We start from the raw sequence: 18,297 nt of genomic DNA, 5'->3' as shown, positions 1-18,297 counted from the left end.
ACTTCATGTCCCTGAAGTATACTTTCATTGAAGTTCCACAGCTGTCATTGCCTGTAATTACCCAAGCTTTCTGCAGACAGACGTTAGACTTCAGATCAGTTTGAATTCTAAACAAGTGGGGGAGGGGAATATCAAATATAACAACCTGCTTCAGCCCTCTTGTGGAATGGTAGGTCACATTTTGTGAGGTATAGGAGGCCTCTGATTTCTCCTTTGGATTCAGGTTTAAAAATGTGTCCTCCTGTGAATAGTTATTTGTCATTGCCGATATTTGATGAAAATCGTACTTATTGTGAAAAAAAAATGGTACCCGGCCCAACTTTGCTTTCAATGTCATAAACTTCACATGAATGTCTTTGAAGTGCATCACAGGTAAACTCGACCTATTTTGTGTTTTTTTTGTATGCATGCATTATTCATTTTCCAGATTGCAAAAACCGGCCATCCAGGCCTGTACAAGCTGTGGTCATTGATCGGAAGTGATCTTCATTGTATCAAGTTGCTGGTGCCAAGAATCTTCTATGTCAATCAACGACATCCCAAAGAAACAAACGAAGGACCCAGTAAGTTCATGCCTTGTTATTACTCTTCTTTGTCAAGTTATCACGGGAGTCAGGTTGCTGTGGTGGTTCTTTCCTCACCTCCCACCTCTGCGGTCCGGGTTCAAATCACGGCCTGGTCCACATGTGGACTGGGTATTTAGTCCTTACCTGATCTCATGGGTTTTACCCAAAATATTCCTCCGGGGTTTTCCTCCCACCTTTAAAACTGTAACTGCTTCTCATTGTTTCCTCTTTATGGGTTGCTTCAGGCTTGCGAGCTACAGTGCCTGGGGTGCTTTTGAGGATTCCTTGGTGTTGTTACTAGAAATGATTAATAATAATAATGATTACAATAATTGAAAAGTTTAACACAGGTATAACATGAATGCAGCTCTCTGGGAAGCATTGAAATTAAATCGTATCTGAGAAACCCTGACTGTTATCATGGGACAAGATTGTGGATTTTTATTGGAATGTTTTTGTGCGAATTCCGTTATCATTTGCTTGCGCCTTTTACTTGAAGTTTAAGTTTTGTATCTCATAGTGTGGAAGAAAGTAAACCGAGCGCTACCACGTTCCAACCCAACACTGTATCTGTATGAGTATGTGGTCCCAGAGGATATCTTCCAAGAACACTCCAAGTAGGTGTGCTTGTTTTAAGTACAGTTCGTCAATTGCACCTGCTTCTGCTCTTGTGGGAACATACAGGTCTGCACTTAATGTAGAGAATGGCTTGTGTTTTTTGTAAACCCAAACGGTCTACAATCCTTCACTTGTGAGAAGATTGAAGACTGTTAAAGTTAGTGGGAACATGGGACTTGAAACTTTTTGACTTCATACAATTTTAGAAAAAGGAGCGTTTGTTAGCACTACTGACTGGGAAGCATTGATCCATTTTTTACTTCACATTTCAACATCTGATTGTCTCTGGAGAGAGCCATTAGTACTTTAGTGTAATTAATCGACAGATGGACAGATCTTATAAAGTAAACACTCACCTTTCTTGAGAAATGATGGTCACGAGGGTAAGGTGCTTTCTAGTTTGTGCAAAAGAATCTAACAAGATAGAGAGAAGAGTTTATGAATACCAGATCATGCCATCCTGTTCATCTGTCTTTGACTGATCATTATCAATTACATCTCTGGCATATTTGTTGCTGGATCTGTTTCAATGATGCAGTTTTATTTGAGTTTGAAATCCTCATTGTTTCCTGTAGCGAGCTGAATGCCGACCTGTCGGCACCAGAGATTGAGGGGGTCTATGAGACACAGGTCCCCCTGGAGTTCCGTGCCTTGGTCAAGCTAGGCTGCATCTGCATGGTGAACAAGGACAATGCTCGATTCCTGGCTGGCAAGGTAGGCTCAAGGATAACCTGGCACGGCTGTGGTCAAGTGCTATATTCAGAATCCAGTCGTGAGCTGTCCAAGCCCTAATCAAGTGGCTAGGGCTAGCCAGTGACTTCCATAGGGGCCTATGTTACATCCAGCCACAACCACAACTTGTGGACAAAGCCAAGGGCTGAAATCAAGCCTAAATACCAAGGTTGTTTGAACTGGAGACTTTGAATAAGTAGGGATCGGGAACAATGCTAATTTAGGCGCTTAGGTCATGCTCATTTATTTGAAGAAGATGCCATCCCATTTCAAATACTTGCAACCTTTTAGCATGCTATTTTCACCGTCACACACATTGCCTCTTATAATCAAAATCTTTTACCTTGAGAGCACACTGTATGACTACAGATGCCTGATTTCTGTCGTACAGAGCTCCTAATAAGAAAATAAATATCTCCTCGACTGGTAAGACCAGCTCAGAATGGATGTTGGTCCAAGCAGGTATTCCTTCCCATGCATAACAGGGTTCGCACAGCACCTGGAATTCCTTGAATGTACTCCAGTAAAAAACTTGATCTTTGAAAATCCTTAAATGTCCTAAAATTTTCAAAATGTTCTGTAAAAATCCTTGAAAGTCAAAGGTCTTCTTGTTTTTTCTTCATTTGAGTCCGTTAGTCAGTTATTTTCCATTATCACACCCAGGTTGTCACGTATCAGTCCAAAAAGTCGTTGTCTGTGCGCCAGTAGTAACTATAGAAACCAGTGAGGTTGAATTGCTAGCTTGCCCTGTTTAAAACTATAAAATTGGGGGAAAATACATGTAGGTACACTCATGCAGCTTTATACAGTTATAGTGTGCATGCTCCCCAAAAGTGTCGCTGGTATTCCGCACCGCTGTTTGTGCATAATAGTACTAGTGAGTCAGCAGCATTGGAAAGCCAGCAAGGTCAAACCACCCGCCCGCCTAATTGGCAACGTGATTGTACGTTTATGTACTTGTACTGCACATCGGGCTGATCTCGGTATTGTGCGGCAGGATCACATTTTGAAAAGTTGGCATCTCTGGAATTGAAAGCCATCCGTCTTTTCTTATGGAACGATGCCGAAGAAAGGGAAACGTTCTTTACAGGACAGATGGCTCGAGCAGGATTCGTTGAAAAAAATGGCTTGTACACAGGCCGGATCGTCACACTGCCCAATGCAGAGTGTGCAGTTATGCATGTAAGCCATGTCCATAATGGGACCAAATGTGGCACGAAAGTCCAGGAAATTACTGTTGAAAACTCCTGGAATGTCCCAGAAGCAAATTCTTTGTGAGGTGTATGAACCCTGCTAAATACCTTTGGAGTCAGGAAGTCAAAACAAATTACAAAACTTATGAATTTTCAACAAATTTGTTCAGCTGTTCTACTTCATTTTTTTGAAACACCTCTCCAGCAATGCCATGGCATTTCCTTTTTCAAGCAGTTGTAAATAAGTTTGTTATGTAAAGATTGGGTGCATACTGCATGAAGTGGTGCACAGCCAGCCTGTCCTTTATCAAGAATTTATGACAGGCCAAGTGACCAGCTCTCCACCAGTAGGAGTGGCTAAAGTAATTGCCGTTGATATTTTTTCAATCTGCCCCCCTCCCCCAATTTTCATCCGATATCTTTGCATTGCTTGTTTTCAGGAGTTTTCTGAGTTGAGCCTTAAGAAGATCTTAGAGTAACTCTGCGGTAATTTTGACACCAATTTTGCAAAAATCAAACATAGTGTTCTTGCACAGCGCGTTTTTCCGAGACATGTCATCCAAAAATGTATACTCTTTCCTCTGCGGTGCTCAATACACAAGAACTGGCTTGCATGTAGCCATGAACTTCAAATCACCATAACCACAAAATATTACATTTGATTGAATTCAAACTTCACAGGATCAGGAGTGCCTGTTAATGCTACATTTAAAAAAAATGTGGCGTAGCTGAGTTCTTAGGAAGGAATCCCCCCCCCCCCGGCTGTGATATGGCCCAAAATAACCCGGCTCTTTTAGGGTTATTATTCCTCATTGGCTTCAAGAAATTGCACGTGTTCAGATCAAAGTATTCTCTTTCAAGTTTGGGATGATAGAAAAATACCGGATTATATGTACACTTTAATAAGAAAATCCTTCTTAATCTGTGTACTTGATTTTGTCAACAAGGAATTGGAAACCTTTGACCTTGGGCAGCTAGAATTCAAGACATTGGCACAGTTTTCCTATTTACAGCCAGGGAGTCTTCGCAGGATATATCTCTACCATAACATTGTGTAAGTCACTCTGACTTTGTTTGAAGCATGTTTCTATAGGGATGAATGTCACCGGTAATCTTTGGGATGCTACACAGGTCAGCTAGCTCAAATCAGCCTCCAGGGTTCTGGGGGTGCACAGCTCTTGAACTATCAGGCCCAAAGTCCTCTCAATCTAGTCCAAGTTTCGTACCGTAAGAAATAGCCCGTGTGCTGCCAACCAGGATTGAGAAAAGTGTGATTTAACAGAGCTTCAGGACCACACTTTTTTCTGTTCGAGTTTTGAAAAGTGTTAATCCATGCAGCAGATGGGCGTAACTAGCCCTACATGAATGTGTGAAAACAAGGATTTGAAAAAGTTTCAAACTTGTTTTCATCTTTGTCAACATTTGTCCCCTGGAGTCTCACAAAGAAAAAAAGCAATTTTATTGAACAGATTTTAGATGGGGAACAGCGTTGTAGTTTCTATTCCTTGCCAATCGAGCTTATAATCTTTATTGTGTTAAGCCAAGCAGATCTTTATAATGGATGCAGGCTTTTGACCTGTTTGTCATCTTGCCTTTTTTCCAGAGGGTCTAAGGCAATGTTCGGCCTGTTTTTCTCCAACTCCTCCAAGGCCAATATCTTTGCTGTTGACACTGTCCGTACCAACCAGATGCCAAACCTGACGTTGATGTACCAGACAGAGAGACAAGCGAAGTATGTCACAGAGATCTTCAAGGATGGTTTACCTCAAATGACAGAAACTGTTACATTTGCCGTCACATTAGTAGAATTATCCTTCAAGAGATTTTTTTCACGTTTTATGGAACAGGACAAAGATGTCAACTTGTAACTTGGGGCTTTAACTATTTTTAGCCTTAATTAAATACTGCAAATGTTCTTGTGTTTGAGTTCCGAAAGGCACTGTTTCACCCAATTCATATTTCATTATTAATGTATGAAAGTAGTTTTTTCTTGACAGAATAGATTAATTTTATGATCGAGTTTCCATCCTTAGGATTGCCCGTGGGACAGAAGAGGAATTTCTTCCCCCAGAAATGCACAACTTTGAAGTTCAAGTTGAAAAAGACATGACAAAGGTATGATTAAAAGAATAACTTCATCTGTACATGTTGGATTGGTTCACACAAAATGTGACATTTTGGTTTATTTATTTTATTAACACTTGGTACATGTTATTGGTTTCCACAGAGATGGAGTACAGATTTAATTGTGCACAAGTTAGTGTCATGTGAATGAGTTAAATTGTGGAAATACTAACCATGGTGTGTTTCTGAGCCAAGAATCAAAAACTGTTTTTTTCGACAATGTTGGCTTCTCTTGTAGTTTCTATCCATTGTGTGTTCTAGGCTCCGTGTTACATTTCACAATAAATCCATTAAATTGACTCTTTTTATGAGCAAGTTCTTTCTAGAACCATGAACTGACTGAGTGAAGTCAGTTCCTAGCTCTCTACTCCAATAAGTGAAACTTTGCTACATCACTAGACATTACTCCTATAATTTAATGATCACTGCAGGTGTACCGAGCTATCAACCGCTTGCTGTCATCTTACAAAGACGAGAGGAAAGGGCCCACATTTATTGCTGTCCAGTCACCAGTAGGTGAGTCTGTCAATATCAAAAAAATGGGGGAGATGATTCCTGATCACCTTGTCATCTTTGAACACCATGTTCTTTTTGGTTTGTCAAATGAGAACCTGTGCACACCCCATAGCCCTGCATACAAACATAAGAGAAAGGTCGTGTTTATTCCAAGATAGGGACTTCTCATCTAAATACTCACCAGTGACGCAATGGAGAGTTAGGCACACTTGATTCTGGCAGGTTTTTCCACAAGTTAGACATGCATACTTCATGGCAACATGTACTTCCATGTACCAGTGTGCATGAATGCAGAGCGAGCCTCCCTGGATGTCGCTGCTAAAGTGAAGCTCCCTCTTATCGTCGCGTGAGGTGTTCACAGCCAATATTGCATCTAGTTTGCTATAGAGTGACACCATTAGACAACAGTGACCATCTATTTCACCTTGGAACTAACTAAAGGAGGGCTGGCCCTCCTCTTTGCTGTAAAAGTCACAGACTGTCAAAAATTCCTTCCACTTGATTTGCCGCAGTACACGCATACATACACAAGGATCATTTGACTGCTTTTGACTGATAGGACAGTTTAGATGAGAATGGTCATTACTGCCGCCGTAGAATTGTAGGAACCCAAAAGACTGCAAAGTTGGTGAGTTAGCCAAAGGCTGCTCATGGTCTGTAAGTCTGCACGTGTCGTTGAGTCCTTAAATACGCCAAATACTCGTTAGTGGCTTCCATTCGTTTTGTCGCTGGATAACGTAAAAATTAATCACTCGCTATTACAGCAGTTGTTAATTTTTTTTTCTTTTGAAATTGGAAAAAAATCACCTTTGCTGGAACATGTACAACCCTTTTCTTGTCAGACAACATGGAACTGGCTCGTCATATCCCCATGCTAGATGACTTCCCATTGGTTCGTCTACATGTCAATGACGGTGAGAATCTCTACAGCGTCCTGGACTGGCAGAGACAGGGTTCCAGACGACTCCTTCAGCATTACCTCAATGTGGACTATCTTCTCCTGGTATGTTGATGCTTGTTCAAGCAAGCATGTCGGCCAGGTCTGCCTCAGTGTTGAGGTGGACAGAGTTGGCATCTGTCCTTGCCCTTGCAGTGGGTGAGGACAGTCACTGAATTTGTTTTTAATGCAGATTCGATATCTTATGTCATTTCAACTCTTCATTGCTAAGTGGCAGAATCAAAGCACTAAAAACAATCTATGCGTATAGTAGAGTCTAAAAAATTGATATTTATAGAGTGATGAAGTGTATCACAAGCACATTTACTTATGTAAAAGACATTTGTGCGAGAACCAGTGAGTGAACCAACATGCACGTGCACTCCATTCATTTACACTATGAATACTGGTTAAAAATGACATCACACTTTGGTACTCCATAAGCTCTAGGTTCACCATTGAATCTTCCAATTCTCATGGGAAAGGTCCCAACCACAGCTTCGGCGTATCAAGCGCAACTGAGCCCCACTGGAAGATGGTGCAGCTGATGTAAAAGTTGTGATTTTAACCTACTGTAGCTATAACCAACAGTGAGCAGTGAAGGCAAATTTGTTCTTAAGCTCAGGAAAAATTGACCTTGACAGAATTTTTTGTTGAGGAAAGGATGGGTTACTAATTCATCTTGTCTCTTCTCTTTCCTCAGAGCTATCTGGAGCAGAGTCGTTACTTCCACGTTCCTGTTGGTAATCTCCCTGAGGATACCGGGATCTTTGGGGCCGATCTCTTCTACGCCCGGCACCTGCAGAAACACAGCCATGTGATGTGGGCATCACCCACAGAACGGCCGGATCTAGGAGGGAGGGAAGCTGACGATAGCAGGTTGGTTTGGTTTATCCTTGTTTACTTTCTTGCAAAGATAAATCGGCCGAAATTTGTACGTTTATTCTTGTCTGTGTTTTTCTTGCCATTAAGTAAAAGCAGTGACTCAAACTTTCTGTGTTGAATTTTTGATTTCAAAAGGCACAACCAAAACAAAAATCTGACAAACGAACAGACACAAAAATCTCTTTCCTTTAACCCATTGACTTGCAGAGTGCCCACACGTGCAAAGCACCACCCTGAGGAAAAAAAAGAAATAAGTATTACATTCCCCTCGTTAGTCCACGCAGCACCTGTGAATGGAGATTTATGATTTATGAGGTAGTTTGGTCATGGTAAGGTACACTTGAAGTTCTTGACCCTTTCATGCAGGCTTGTGACTGAGTTTGAAGAGAGTTCCAGCATCGACATGAACCAGTCTGGCTGTTATCGTACCATCTGTGTGGAGCTGGACATGGCTAGCTTAGCGGTCAATACACTACTACAGGTCAGTGTGGCATGGTAACAGCGGGGATGTTATCCCGGCTGCCGTAGCCTCTTTCATCCCTTTTCAACATCCAGGGTTAAGGTTTGTCAGGACTTTTTCCTGATTTCATGATTTTGTCATCAGCATTTTCCCGATTTCAGGATTGTTTTTAAACAATCTGTTTTTAAAATCTGGAGTATTTAGGGTTTACCAATGTGAACTTTTTACACTTAAATTTTGATAAAGAGCACAAGAAGTGGTTATTTCAAGGGGTTCCTTTAAGGCAAACACAAAAGCAAACCGTCAACCCTACACTGCTGGGGCCCCCTCAAACCTTTTGGTGATTATTTCATGGATTTGTAATTTTTCTCCAATCTTACCTTTGAACATCCGGATAACATCAGCAGCACACAGGTGCAGGTATTTCCCATATGCCTGAAATTTAGGCAAAACTGTCAAAACTCACTTAAATTCTTGTTGTAAGAGTGATTTAGAATAATTCTGTATTTTTGAGATGTGTGAGATTTATTTAAGTTCCTAGACGCTTGTGTGTGGAATAAACCTTTTAAAGCCAAGAACGCTATGCAGTTGAAGAGGATAACAAAATCCACATCCCTTATGCATGGCTTCCAGTTGCTGTTAGTTGTTTATGAATGTGTGATAAACAGTCAAAGAAATTATAATAATAATGATTATTTTGCATTGTACCAAGTCTGCCTACCTGTAAATTAACACTCTAGGTACTTCACTTAATTCAGTAATATTAATATGATCAGGACAAAAGAAAACTGAAATTAATAATTACCAATTTAAATGCAAACTAAACTAATAAGAAACTTTAAGAATTAAATTAAATGAAATATAATACGTTTCATCAATTGGCAGAGTTAATAATGAGTATAAAGGGCCCAATAGGCTGCAGAATTAATTTTTCACTGGATTCCTTGTGCCAGATTGAAGTGGTGAGTTAATTCTGTTCCTTTTCCAATGTTAGTCTCATCACATCAATGAGATGGAGGGCAGTGCAGGCAGCATCGCTTTTGACGCCACCCCTCAGATCTCTTTGGAAGACATGGTGACTGGAAATGCTGGTACGGCAACGCTGCTGTCCAGCTACGATGAAACCGCGCTCTGCTCTGTAGCGTTCAGGTGTGTTAGCTTTGAGTGTTGGTTGTCAGGTCATATCACCGCGATAACCGCGATAGGCTTAATAGACAAAGCCTCTCCTCAATCCCATTCCATCCAGCCCTCTTACCTTGTACATGGGAAACAAAATCATAGGAGCAGTATATACGGCAGTGTTGTTTTATAGCCATGACTGAAGCTGAAGAACAAAGCGAATTTGAGAAAAAACTTGCACTATGCTGATTGGTATTCCTCAAACTGGTTGCATACATGTAACAAGTACACGATTACTGTTTTGTTCTTTATTTTTGTTATTCTCCAGAATCATGAAGAGCATGGTGCATGGTTGGCTGCGTGATGTCACGACGTATAGCAATGTCTTTGCTGATCATCAGATTGTGCACTTCTATCGGTAATCTTTTGCTTGAGGTTTTCTTTTTGAAACACTTCCCTTGATGATTTCAAGTTTCAATTTTGGAAAGCACATGTGATTTCTCAAATTTCATTCAACTTTTCTTTCTGTACCGATAGACACGAATTAAATTCAGAGGTTTGACACTGATATTCATCATCATGAACGGACCCAATTCATTTCTCTTTTGTACTGATCACTGCAGGTGGTTGCGTTCCCCCTCGGCTCTCTTGTACGACCCCGCCCTCCGCCGCACCCTCCACAACCTCATGAAGAAGATGTTCATGCTCCTTATGGCAGAGTTCAAGCGTCTCGGTGCGACGATTGTCCACGCCAACTTCAACCACGTGCTGGTGTGCACGAAGAAGCGGCGCGTGATCGACGGGGTGGCCTACGTGGATTACATCACCAACAGCATCAAGTCACGGGACCTGTTCCATGGGATTGACCTGACATACAAACAGTGCTGGGAACTTCTCATGTGGCTAGATCCAGTAAGTAGAAATTTTTTGCACGGTAAAATGCATCCACTTATCTGCACTAAGTTGTCACAGTCAGATCCATCACCAGTCTGGAGTATTACCCTCGAGAAATCTTGTTCAATCTGACCAATCACAAGGCCTGTTCTAGCATCTTGCAAAGGATTATGGGTACAATGTATTTCCATGTTAAGGGGTGCTTTCCTTAAAAGTTTGGGCATATGGCACAAAACACACCGACCAAAAAGTTCCGTTTCAGAAGATTTGATTGGCTGTGCAAAAAAAACAACTACAGACATCTATGCATTCTAAAACACGTTTGACCATGTACCAACGCGATTTAAACTTCATCGTTGCCGATGTGAGATATTTAATGTTGAAGTTGGACGAAAATTGCTGTACGTGTTTCACTATTTGCATCACTGGGAGAGCGAGGGCGCAAGAGGCCATCAGTATGAAATCGGGTTGCTGAAAAGGGCAGACAGCAAAAAGTTAAAGCATAGTTCAAGAAGGTAGGAGCTGGTTGTAACACATGAAGCCTGGGGAGGGAACGTGTCTTTGAAAAATCCCACCCACCCCAAGGGATAGGGTCGCTTGCTCGGACTCCGGTGTCTACGCTCGAATCTTTCTGCCCATACCTGAGACAAAAGACTCTGGAGTCCAAACAAAACGGCAATGCAAATAGTTTACTAGGGGCACACAGTAATACTTCAGACTGACCACAAGTCATTCACTTCAAGTCACAAGCTTTTCAAATAATGCATGAATCATCCGTTTTTGTCATCCTTTTTGCAATCATACAAACCATACTCTGATTCAGCCGCCTTCTGAAGCATACCCTCAAACAGAATGATGTCTGATTGACCATTGTCCAAGTTTATGAAAACGCACACTGGCTATAAACTGCTGCCCTCCACACATACATTTGGTACCATCATGAAGGATTGGCAACCTCTAAAGGGTTCCTCTTACATGCCATGAAAATGGTTGTTTGCTGCGTAAGATCTAATGTGTGCAAAACTGCAACACTCTTTCCACTGTTGACAAATACTAAACCATGGTTTCAGTTGTACAGCCAGTGGTTTGTTGATGACTCTGGGAAGAAGCTTGTGGTTTTTTACACATTCAGTTGAAACTGGGTGTGCATATTCTGTGTCAATTGCACATGCACACCATCTTGGCTTCTGTACAGTGCTGCATAATTCCTGTAACCAACTGGTTACAGGAATCTGTTGTGAGAAGACTTTTGGCTACAAGACTATTTATTAGTTACTGGTGTAATTACTCTCTAGGCGAATCATGGTGGGGTCAAAGGTCAACTGCCAAAGTCACTGCTCAACCAGGAAGCTGGTGAGGAGTCACATGACCTAGAGGAAGAAGAGTCTGAGAATTTGACACAAGATGAGGAAGCTCAAGAGGTACGTAGACACGTAATGTTATAGGACAGGACATTGATACTGATGAGGGTTTCCTAAGAATCCATGAACCCTACTTGGGCCCCATACACGAGCGAAACTAGGCACTCTGTAATTGGAATCATTGTAGCTGAAGCTTTGATTTGAGGTTTTGCAGGGTTTTTTGTGGTGCCTCCAGGTAAAACCTTGATTCACCACCTGTAATTTAATGGGCCTCGAGCCAGACCAAGAGAGGCGGTTTTTCAAGCAACATGGGCTGCCTTGGTAGCGCATCGCTGGTTCACAAACGATTTTGAAATATAGGCATTGCAGTCACATCGCTGCCACCAAAATGAACACTACCAACCAGCATGGCTCTTTTCAACCGATAAGGAGGTGCTTCTGCTCAGGTTGGATTGTGCATTCTCTCCTTGTCTCTCCAGGCTGCCACATTAGTTTTGTTTGTTGGCATTATGTTTTAAGCTTTTTATGGCACGTATAGTTCACAAGTTATATGCATCACCAACCCATAGATTCTTTGAGGATTACCAAATGTACTTCATATTGAGAAGTCTTAGCATTTAAGATGACCAGTTTTGTTAACATGCAGGTACTGTTCGACAGGCCCTTAGCCTCTGTGACACTGGTTTAAGAATGTTTTGTGTCATGTTAATTTTTATTCAGAACGAGATTGAGATGAATTGGAATGTTATGCACTACCTTCCGACAGCAGCGGCATGCCAAAACAACTTCAACGTAAGTTTCATCAGGGCTGGAGATTAAGCCATCGTGAAAATTCATTGAGAAGAGTTTGTAGGAATCAAACATGTACATGAGGTCTCTAGTTCTCATGGACACCATTTCAAGCCATTAATCTTGACAGAGTTTGACCACTAACCTACTAAGGCAATTTTCAATTGTTTTATGCTATTAAATGTCCAAGGCACTGTTCATGCAACTGACCCATTTCCTTACCTTAGAGAATGTTGCTAGATGGAGGAATATGGAAACCCATGACCACTTTTACCCTGCGTACATTAATAAAACTCAAGGCCGCAGTCAAGTCCTCCTACAAATCCTTTAACGCGACCGTTCACAAGTCCAGTTCCCAATGCAAGGTGAAGAGAGACTAAGGGGTGATTTTGTCAGTTTGTTTGTATACCATGCACCTGGACAGAGGCTGGACTTGCGACTGGACGATATGTGGTAGACTTGTGATTGACTTGTAGGGACTTGTGATTAAGGCTGGGATTCCAAATTCGTTTACAGATTCCCCCCACTGTTTAAAAGGAACCGCCCCTTTTAGAGATTTGACATTTTAATTGATGCAGTCTGGCTTTCATTTTTATTTTAAACAATACCTGTAAAAAAACTTATTTTCAGAATATGTTGGTGTTTGGCCATATCAAAGAAATACCATGAATTCATCACGGAACTTTAGCTAGCTATTTACATTGTAGACAATTTGTTGTGTTTGAAGTTTTCAATGATACCGTGGTGAGACTGGGATATTTAAACGGTAGAGGAAAGTTTTCTAAATGCTTTTCAAATTAATCATAAATTCCAACCCTTAGTTGTGATGGACTCCAACGACAGCAGTGTCAAAATGTCAACTAAAGCTGTATTAAGTTTCAACACACCTGTTGACCTTGGAGGATTTAGTAAGTTGTGAAACTGTCCAGACATTTGGATCAATCAGCAACTCTTGAAGTATGTGATTTCAGTTCATGAAGAAATTTATCTACATGCTGCAGATGATCATAGCTGGGTACATCCTTGCTATCTATCGCAACGCCCAAGATGAGCAACGCCGCACAATGCCCGGCAACACTCCCATCCGTCGACGTGGTCAGACTCAAGAGACGCAGCTCGCAGCCGACGAAACCACAACACCCTCTACAGTGACGTACGCGCAGGGTTTGATCGAGGGAGAGCTGTCCCAGCGACTGTTTGCGTAAGTTTGGTTGATTTAAAAGGACTGGTTTGAAAAGGCTTGCTCGCTACAGCCTGGTTCTGTTTCTTTCAATTCAGATTTTATACTTGAAGCATTTACAAGAGCTCACTTTATTAGCTGTGCAACTCTTGGAAAATTTGTAGCATAAATATTTGCTTCCCAGGTGATCAATTTAGTAAGAATCAATGTCCAGGATAATTGATATTCATGTTGAAAACCAGGATAATAAAATTTCTTAGTGATGTTTGACTTAAAAAAAACGCTAGGGCCTCTGTCCACGTGGACAACTACCTGCTCATCGGCCACTTTTTTCTTACAGAATTACGCAAAAAATTCAGAAGAAAGTGTCCGGGAATCGCAACTCAGTCCATGATGCATCGTCAGAGTTTCCTCAACTTCCCGGGTCCCATCTGCCTCTCAATAATCCCGCCCTGGAGTTTGTCAAAGCAGTCTGTAAGGTATAAATCCATCCGTTTACCAGGACTGTATCAAAAGGGTTCCCACGGTCATGGAAACGCCTGGAAAAACATTACATTTTCTTGCAATTGCAATGAAGATCCTCAGCACTTGTTTGCAAATTGAAAGTGAAACATTCGTCCACTTTGGTTAGCTCAAAACTGAAGGTTATTAAGAAAAAAATGATAAAGTGCCAGGAAACATCCTTGACAATTCCTTGTACAGCGTTGTTTCTCCACTCACATGCTATCAAAATTGCTAAAGTACTTCCAGTGTCCAAACTGGAGAAGATTTGACAATCTCATCTCTACCATTGCTGTTCTGTTCTTAATAAAACGCCTGTAGACTACTTTGAGTTTCAGAAACAAAATGCATGGTTCCACTTTTGGTCGACTGTCTCTGCCTAGGTTCTATCTTTAGACTCAGATGTCACCAACCAGGTGAATCGTCTCCAGCGTAATCTCTTCCGGCTGATAGGCACGGGGGAATTCTCGAACGACGCCGTGTGGTGTGACCCCTGCCTCTCCTACATCCTGCCAGAGGTCATATGCCGTGTCTGCAACCACTGCCGTGACCTGGACCTGTGTCGAGACCCACTCCTCGTTCAAGACGGAAACTCGGTGTAAGACTTGCCGCATTTTTGGGCAAAAAGACATTAGTCTACTGTATTATCCCGTGGTCTTTAGAAAGGTTTTTTTTATTCGAATTTTTTTTCCGAATTTGACTGCAAGCACTGCAACAAGAATCATAGAATATTCAACCCATTTTCCCATCTTTTGAAGCGGGCAACATTTTGTAGAAAACACTATATTCATTGGCCGCGGGAAATAGAACCTTCTTCAGGGCAGGAACTTTGTTCTTGAAAGGGCAAGACAGTTTCTCATTTCAAAAGGCACTTGCATTAGAAAATAAACTTGTCTATGGGGGTATTTCAATGGGCACTGAAGCAAAGACCAGGGGCATCAAGACAATTGCCTCCGATGCCTCCATGAAGTTCCTGTCCTGCTTCTGGTCATTTAGAGTCCTTCAGGGTGCACAAATGTGCACCTGTGTATTTTATTTACTGCTGATTCATTTAGAAAGTTTGTCTATTTGAGGGCATGCAGTTTTTCAGTCCTCTTTCGTGTTATTTTTGCCTCAAAATGCAATCCTGTGTGGCTGAAGATCCAGGGAAATATGACCCTCCCTGGTCACTCAAGTTCCTCGGGGCACATACATGTAGACATGCACTAGTGACTTCATTGCTGGTCCATATGTGTTTAGTATCTAAAATGATTCATTTAGTAAATTTGCTTATTGAAGGCATTCACTATTTCAGTCCCCTTTCCTGTTAATTTTTGCCTCAAAATCCAATCCCCAGAGATGGGCCCTCACATTGGCTCAAACTTCAATTTGCCCATGCATGATGAAAAGAGATACCTTCGGTCGCCCAAGTGAAGTGTTGGACAGCCCTGCCAAAACTATGGTTAACTTACCGGTCGTGTTTGTCAGATCCCAAGAGCTGTCATTTATCAGAATATTTCAATTCTTGCCTTTAGTGCACTGTGGCAGTGTATTCAGTGTAATACAGAGTATGATGTAGCCACTATCGAGCAGTCCTTGATTGAGGCGGTACAACGATCTTCCATGGCCTACACACTACAGGATGTGGTCTGTGCTAAATGCCAACAGGTAGGATCCACTGACCTCAGTGCCACATCATGATCCCGAAAATCAAATGGAAACTTTGGCTAACTTCCCGGAGAGGAATCATTTGCTGTAGTTGACTCTAAATTAGCCCTCCAGAAAACTTGGAAAGTTAGCTTCAAAAGGCTTGCAGTTTTCAACTAACCCAACCACAAATTTATGTAGGTGATTTTATGAAGAGTTGTCTAAACTGGTGCAGAATTTCACTGACCAAACAAAAATGATCTTAGCATTCAAAACCCTGGTGCTAGTGACTTGAAATAAAAACAGCTTATGCATTTGGGCAGATTTTCAAGCTTGTCCTTAGTAAAAAGTGCCTTTCTTCACAATAGGAATCATAACGTATTAATTGGTCTGATTATATTTCTAGATAAAGATGCCCAATATGACTTCCTACTGTGAGTGTGCTGGAAATTTTATCACCACAGTTACAAATTCAAATTTCTTGAACAAGATGAAGACATTCAGCAATATTGCACGGTGAGCAGGAACATTCTCTCCTAAATTGTTTCAATCATCAAGATTACTGTATGTTGTTCATAATTATGAACACAGCCATGCAAAATAATCGTAAATGAACCCGGCTTTTGGGGGGAGGGGAACCGTCTCATGGGGGGCAGATCTCGGTTGTCCCGTGCCTGATCTTTGTGAAAATTTTAATCCCTTTCAAGATAGACCCAATGTTGAAAATTATTGCCAGACAGAATCCACGCCCACTATTTTGAATCACTGTTACAGAAAACCCATCGTTATTTGATTGCAGACACTATGGCATGACGCTCCTTCAACACACAGTAGATTGGGTTCTTCAGATGAATTCGACATCAAGCAGTTAACACCAAGTCCTTGCTACCTTATCAAGACAGTCATGCCTCAACGATGAAGACATGCCTCAACGATGAAGATATCCCTGCTTAGATTATCATCTCACCTCCAGTTAACTGAAACAGTTACAGTTGAGCAGTCGGGTCATCTGTTTAGCCACATAAGTAATCTTTGGCCAGTCAAGTAGACCGAAACATGGTCCTTAGTTACATCGTTCCAGTCTGAGATTTTGTCAGAACCCTCAGTAAAAGGAAACTCTCAGTAAAAGGAAACATCTGTAATGGAGTCATCTTCGCATTATGGTGGTACATTTCATTTTCCCTGAAGATCTCATTCTCTGAAAGAAAATATAACATGCAAGAATCACCATTCTTTATGATTTTCTGCCATGTCAAGATATTTTGAGGCAAGGGTTATTAGCCAGATTAATTCTTTGATAACCAAAATGACACAGTGGTGTTCACAATGCACTTGTCTGGCACCACTGTTATCACGTAGAAGCCTTTCTTATCTGTCTTTCTTTACACAGATGCTTCGACAAAAATGTGAGAATGTTTAATAATTGTATAAAAGGGGGAGGAATAGAGAACCACAGAGTGAGAAAGTTAAATGTGTGGATGTGGTATTTTAAAGATGGGAAAAAATTCAAGCCATGCAACAACTTCAGAGAAATTTGATGAAGTTCACCTCTTGCTGTGCCCCTGGCTGGTTAGAGGTGTGTTTAGGTAAGGGTTGGCCTAGAATGACCTCTGACCCATAGGTCAAAGGGTAATTCCAACATGTCACTACAGCTTTTCAGAAGTATACTTTACAGACTGTCGCCATACCATTCACATTATGCAAAACACAGTTTTATAAACCTCACGGAAAATGTAAAAATCCCTGTAAAATTAAAATTATTAAAACTAGGTAAATTGTATTGGGTTTAAAATTGTTTTGTGAAGTTCATTTATGTCAATAAGATTACTTTGAAGTAGAGGTTAGTACAAAGTATTATTAAGTTTATTTACAAATAATCCTGTTTAACAGTAAATATTCCCAAAGAAGTACATATTTTAGCATTGTCTTGTTTCTGGAAGACTAGTCAGAGAAGGGAAGGAGCATTCAGTACACTCCAAACCGATCCCGCCTACTCACACTCTAGTGCATAATATACATTGAATACCTTCTAACTCAACTCGGGTATTCTAAAAAGGCATGACTGCAGGTTCAAAAGACAAAAATTATCTGGGGCAAAAGTTGCATCTATTGCCAAAAAATGGCTCTATCCAGCAAGAAATGAGAGACGGGGGTACCCCCAACATCTCCTGTCGCTATACACACTCTAGACTACTGTTACCGAACACATCCCCCTAGATGTATGAAAAGAATTCTCTCCGTCTCATATCTTGCTTCATATGACAAAAACGCCCCCTCCAAAATTTCATTTTTATTTATTATTTAGCAGGTCAAGTTTACAATGGGTAAAATAAAATAAATAAAAATATTACATACATAGTTTAAATATAACATCAAACTTATAAAAAGACTAAACCCTAACCCCAAAGTAGTTGCGTGACCCTGCGGGATTACTGAAAAGTGTACTAAATCACCGTCAAGTAGTTCTCCCATTAAATTAATGCATGTATCAATTTTTACCTCTAAGCTGCGTTAAACTCTAAAAAGAAATAGTTGTGTTTGATGGATAGGATTCCTGGATAGGAATGTATTCTCTAAGGTGCAGTGGTCCGCTGTATTTACAAGTATATCGAATGAGCCCATAATCGATTTAACGCATACTCGTTTGCGTGCTGCACCATCGATACCTACGATGGCTTTGTCATTTAAATTAGGAATAGGTTGCCAGAAGAGATTTCTATCAACCACGCAAACACGCCACTGTCAACAGCAATAGAGACCCTTAGTAAACACTCCACAGTAATAAGAGAGTCGTGG

General features: G+C 41.1%; 1 protein-coding gene across 1 annotated transcript in view; it reads left to right on the top strand.

Annotated features, from left to right (window-relative positions):
- The window catches only part of pole (DNA polymerase epsilon, catalytic subunit), a 40,589-nt gene extending 23,178 nt beyond the window's left edge, over nucleotides 1-17,411 (top strand). Inside the window, exons 29-49 of the mRNA XM_022242790.2 lie at nucleotides 428-563; nucleotides 1,087-1,183; nucleotides 1,760-1,898; nucleotides 4,057-4,163; nucleotides 4,713-4,841; nucleotides 5,143-5,224; nucleotides 5,665-5,749; nucleotides 6,592-6,752; nucleotides 7,390-7,565; nucleotides 7,938-8,052; nucleotides 9,026-9,180; nucleotides 9,479-9,568; nucleotides 9,774-10,062; nucleotides 11,340-11,465; nucleotides 12,126-12,197; nucleotides 13,196-13,395; nucleotides 13,715-13,853; nucleotides 14,259-14,473; nucleotides 15,390-15,522; nucleotides 15,908-16,017; nucleotides 16,301-17,411. Coding sequence (XP_022098482.2) covers nucleotides 428-563; nucleotides 1,087-1,183; nucleotides 1,760-1,898; nucleotides 4,057-4,163; nucleotides 4,713-4,841; nucleotides 5,143-5,224; nucleotides 5,665-5,749; nucleotides 6,592-6,752; nucleotides 7,390-7,565; nucleotides 7,938-8,052; nucleotides 9,026-9,180; nucleotides 9,479-9,568; nucleotides 9,774-10,062; nucleotides 11,340-11,465; nucleotides 12,126-12,197; nucleotides 13,196-13,395; nucleotides 13,715-13,853; nucleotides 14,259-14,473; nucleotides 15,390-15,522; nucleotides 15,908-16,017; nucleotides 16,301-16,373 — 2,829 coding nt within the window. The 3' untranslated portion in view covers nucleotides 16,374-17,411. The remainder of the gene's footprint in view (nucleotides 1-427; nucleotides 564-1,086; nucleotides 1,184-1,759; nucleotides 1,899-4,056; nucleotides 4,164-4,712; nucleotides 4,842-5,142; nucleotides 5,225-5,664; nucleotides 5,750-6,591; nucleotides 6,753-7,389; nucleotides 7,566-7,937; nucleotides 8,053-9,025; nucleotides 9,181-9,478; nucleotides 9,569-9,773; nucleotides 10,063-11,339; nucleotides 11,466-12,125; nucleotides 12,198-13,195; nucleotides 13,396-13,714; nucleotides 13,854-14,258; nucleotides 14,474-15,389; nucleotides 15,523-15,907; nucleotides 16,018-16,300) is intronic.
- The last annotated feature ends 886 nt before the right edge of the window (nucleotides 17,412-18,297 follow it).

This window comes from Acanthaster planci, linkage group LG10 (assembly GCF_054643075.1).
Source record: "Acanthaster planci isolate LZ-2023a linkage group LG10, COTS_SCS, whole genome shotgun sequence".
NCBI classification, from domain to species: domain Eukaryota; kingdom Metazoa; phylum Echinodermata; class Asteroidea; order Valvatida; family Acanthasteridae; genus Acanthaster; species Acanthaster planci.
Note: the sequence above shows the minus strand (reverse complement) of the source record. Positions and strands in the feature narration are given on the sequence as shown.